General features: G+C 26.8%; 1 protein-coding gene across 1 annotated transcript; it reads left to right on the top strand.

The window, feature by feature from the left end:
* LOC121258789 (non-specific lipid transfer protein GPI-anchored 1-like) lies at window positions 1–5,210 on the top strand. Its single transcript, XM_041160328.1, has 2 exons — window positions 1–358; window positions 4,954–5,210. The coding sequence occupies exons 1-2, from the start codon at window positions 1–3 to the stop codon at window positions 5,208–5,210; spliced, it is 615 nt and encodes a 204-aa protein (XP_041016262.1).

The raw sequence follows: 5,210 nt of genomic DNA on the forward strand, positions 1-5,210 counted from the left end.
ATGAAAGCCCAATCTTATATCATCAGTACCCTCTTCTGGTTCTCCTCTCTCCAGTTGATTTTCTGCGGTTTAGTTCGTAATGTTGGTGCGGCAGATTTGACCGCAAACTGTACCAACGATTTTGAGAAGGTGGTCCCGTGCCTGAACTTTGTGACAGGGAAGGAGGCGACGCCGATTAAGGATTGCTGCTCTTCGGTCACGGAGATTAGAGACAATCACCCGGAGTGCTTGTGTTACTTTATTCAGCAGACTTATAATGGTAGCGAGCAGATCAAGAGTCTGGGTGTCCAAGAGGATAGGCTGCTTCAGCTTCCTTCTGCATGCAGTCTGAAAAACGCTAGCATTAGTTATTGCCCCAGTGAGTACTCTCTCTCTCTCTCTCTCTCTCCTCCATTATATCAGGATCAGAGCTTCTGATCAGTACTACTGCCTCGTGCGGGGGATTGTTTTAACTTTTGTTCTGCTATCGATGCATGCAACATGGAGTTGTCTTCAAACAATGTGGGAATTAAGTAATCTTCTCGCAAAACCAATAATATTAAGGAAAATGATCTACAAACATAACTTTTCACAACGTATTAAATAATTATGCTTTAAAATGAAGGGTAGTTTAGTAAAATATTTTATAAAAGTAACACTATTTTAAAAAAAATATTTATTTTAAAATATATATTGTGAAATATATTTATGTGGATATCATTATTTTGGTAAGAAAAAATTTATTTATCATCTTATAATGTGACATTAAATAATAAATTTATAAATAAAATATAATAAATAATTTTTAATTATTTAATATTATATAATAAAAAAATAATAAAAATTAAGATAATGAATAAGATTACTTATCTAAAATGACTATAGATGGGATATGTCAGATAAAGTTCCTTCTGCTTATTGGCAGCAATCAATCCAAATGTTCAAACTCAAAATGCATACGAACAAATTAGTGATCAAAGACATTTGATCAGCCACTCGCTCACGGGTAGCAAAAGCGATAAAACCCTACAAATTGCTTGTTTAAGCGAATAAAAAGATAATAATTTAATTAGTTATTTATATTATATCTGTTAAGTTGTCCAATTAAAAAGACGTGTATTTGAGTGCATTAATTATCAACAGAGCCACGAAAATCCATACGTATATATATATATATATATGAATAAATATAAATAGAAGTCACTGTTGGGAGCATCTATTTTACACATATAATATGGCATTATCTAGACCACACATCTCCCTAAGTGAGTGTTGGAAACAATCAACTAGAAGCAGCCATTCAGTGAATGTAAAGTGTGCACTGCTATAATAACTTCTCTATAATATTACTCTATATATATATATGGAAGATGTTACTCTCACTGAGGGAGTCCACAGAAACCACTACCAAATAGGGAAATTTTTTTTTTTTTGTCTTTTTTTTTCCAAACATTTTTTTAAATTTATTAAATATTTCTTTTTTAAAAATAAAAAAATAATTTTTATTTTAAAATAATTACTTAATAATTAAGTAAAAAAATAAAAATATTAACAAATAAAAAAATGCATTCGGTGGCCACCATCGATGATCACCTTTTGTGAGAAAAGCAATTTTCTAGATATATATATATAAATAATTATTGTATGAAGATGTATAATAATTATATTCTATTTATAAAGGTACTAAGCAAAATACTAATAGTTCAAAATAGATTATAACTGAACATATGTTTAGCAAAATAAGCAACATATATGAAGTGAAATTATAGTTTTTATCTTAAAAGTTGTGCATAGGATGTAAATATTTTATAGGACTATCAAAGTGGCTGTTGTGTAGTTTGGAGGATGCATTCATACAAGAGCTATGTTGCAATTTCTTCTACGACATGAATGGAAATGATGTTGAATTTTTTGTGACGTCGTTGTTTCTATTGATCCATATCTGCAGTGAGTTGAATGATCTATTCTTTTTTAGAAATTTGATATGTCATGTGTTGCAAATAAGACAGATGCTTTATATGGAATGAATTTAGACCATTTGCATCATCAGTATAAAAATAAAATAAGATAAGTATAAAAAATAGGAAGAATGATTCATTCAAAAAAAGATTATGCAATTTGAAATACTTATTCCATTCCCCACAAACAAAATAACACATATTGTCATAATAATAATAATAATAATAAAAGTTAGGATGTTCCTCTTGTCTCCAAAGAGAATGAGATAAGTACATAAAAATTGAATAAAATAATAGAAGATGGTTATAAAAATGATTTCAAATTATTTATATTTATTGGGGTCGGTTATAAGAATAATAGATTAGTTCAAATAAGTTGTTTCATAATTTGTATTTAGAAAATTATAAAATAAAATTTTAAACGATTTGAAGTGAACGGGTGAGTGTAAAAAAGATAAACTATAAAGTAATAAAATAAAAGGATAAAAACGTAATTTTCTAAATAGAAGAAATACAATGACAAGGATAAAAAGGGAAAAGTAAGAATAAAGAGGGACAAAATGGAAAAAAAATTGGAGAAAAAGCAAGATCAAAGAAGGACAAAATGGGAAAACAAAACTTGGAGAAAAATTATTGTTTATGTAAGTATAGGCTCTTTTTATTGGATAGTGCTACTGGACCGATGGTCCCAACCAATGGGGTGCATTTTCAGAGTTTTTTTTATCTTTTCTTCCAAGTATTTTTTTTTTTTGCATTTTTAAATACTTGTTTTTATAAAAAATACATAAATTAAATTATAATATTCATTTTCTTAATCACTAAAAAAAAACTAAAAAAAAAGTATTGGTCAAACCATCGGTAGATCATCGGTTCAATAAGCATTTCTCTTTTATTATAGAAGATATATATATCTTCTTATATCTTAAAAGCATGTATAATGTGAACAGTAATCACTATTCACATTCAGACTGAATTATTTATTGTAAGGCGATCAGATGATCCCACCATCATGTGTTCAAGTCCTATATATTTCATGTACTTTCTTTTGTTTTTTATGTTTTAATCTGTGTTTATGTTGGGCAGATCTTTATAGTTAATTTCTCCTTTAACTTAAAAGTGGCTATAACATGAACAGTAATAAACATTGATTACTGCTCATGTTAAAGTGTAATGAACAGTAATTACTGTTCGCGATAAAAGCAAAAGTATTAAACAATGATTACTGTTTGCGTTAAAAGCCAATAATAAACAGTGATTGGAAAAATTAAGATTTAAAGCTTTAAATCTCAACCCTTCATCTTGAATCTCCAGAATTGATCCAACAGTAGAGGTTAAAACATTAAAAATAAACAAACTTAAAATAGATAATTAAAATATAAATTCAACTTTAATTTATAAATATTAATCTTTTATCATTAAATAAAAAATAGAGTTTTGTTAAATATTTTTAAGAGAATAAAATCATATAAATAATTAGAGTTTTTAATATAATTTAAATCTCATAATATTTTTAATTAACTAAAATTATTTAGATAAAATGATTTTTTTAATGCTCCCTGAGTCATTGAGTAGTGTGGTTAAATTTTACAATTCATATATTTTGTTAAGAAAACTATTGCTAGAATATCCACAATCTTTTAATTTCATATTACTCGTACTACTGTAACATTTTATTATCATTATGATGCTTGTTAAAATTTATTTTTCTACTCATGTACATTAAATTATTGACTAATTAATTTTATTTAAAAAAATATATTATTTTTACATTTTGTGGATATTACTCATTAGGAAAACGTGCATTGCACGTCATGGCTGAAGGAGGATGGGGCATGGGGGAAGAATCGGGCCAGAGGAGAGAGAAAGAAAGTGAGGAAAAAAAAATCACTATAATATTTATCATTATTATATATAAATAAAAATTAAAATCACTATAATATTTATCACAATTATATATAAAAATAAAATAAAATCATTAAAATATTTATCACTATTATGTAAAAAGTAGATTCTTTAAAGTAGATCTCAAATATATCAAATTTTTTTAAAGATATTGTGCAGATTTTACACACTTTAAAATTATATAAATAATTTCTCTTGTTAAAATTTATATATAAATAATTTCTCTTATTAAAACACTGATTTAAACTAATTTAAAATTTAAATAATTAAAATATAAATAACATATCATACATAAACTATCAAATTTAATTTATAAAATATTAGTCTTTCATCATTAAATAAATGATGAAATTTTATTAAATATTTTTAAGAAATTAAAACCAGATAAATAATTAGAGTTTTAACATAATTTAAGTATGATAATATCATTAATTAACTAAATAAATAGCATATCATACATAAACTATCAAATTTAATTTATAAAATACTAATCTTCCATCATTAAACAAATGATGAAATGCCGAGAAAAAAAAATAAATGATAAAATTTTACTAAATATTTTTAAGAAATTAAAACCATATAAATAATTAGAGTTTTAATTAATTAAATTAGGCAAACGTGCGTGGGGAAGAAGAGAGAGGGAAAAATGAAAAGTGGGAGAAAATGTTGGTTTTTGGGTTTTAAATTCCAACCCTTCATCTTGAATCTTTTAAGAGAATAATATTATATCATACACTTAAAATCAACTTTAATTTATAAAATACTAATATTTCATCATTAAATAAATGATGAAGTTTTACTAAACATTTTTAGGAGAAAAAACTATCTAATTAATTTGAATTTTTAATATAATTTAAATTTCATAATAAATGATCATGAACATAAATAAATAATAATTTTACCCTTATACATCAGACTATTTTAATATTTGAAGTTACACTTTATTTTTTTCTTCAATTTGGCAGATGTGGCAAACGTGCTTTACCACTGCTAGTATATAATATATATATCTTACATGAGTATGTATATGCACGTAAATAATTCTGACGGTGTCGTTGCGCGCAGCTAACTTCGCATTGTGAATCTGTGATTTCTATTTTTTAATTTTGTACAGAGCTGCTCGGAATATCTCCTACATCCCCAGACGCTGCAGCCTTCACAAATGATTCTACAGCGACTCCCAGTAGTTCTGCATCATCAACAGGCATACCATCTTCACCAGCAAACTCTAATGATTCCAGCCTCGGATTTAGAGTCGTCGTTGCACCCCACTTGGCTGGGCTGCTGGCGATGGCTCTTATAACCATCATTCTCTTTGCATTCCCAATTAGTAGTACTCCTACTGGATCATCCTTTCTCTCGCTCGTTTGA

This window comes from Juglans microcarpa x Juglans regia, chromosome 3S (genome assembly GCF_004785595.1).
Source record: "Juglans microcarpa x Juglans regia isolate MS1-56 chromosome 3S, Jm3101_v1.0, whole genome shotgun sequence".
NCBI classification, from domain to species: Eukaryota; Viridiplantae; Streptophyta; class Magnoliopsida; order Fagales; family Juglandaceae; genus Juglans; species Juglans microcarpa x Juglans regia.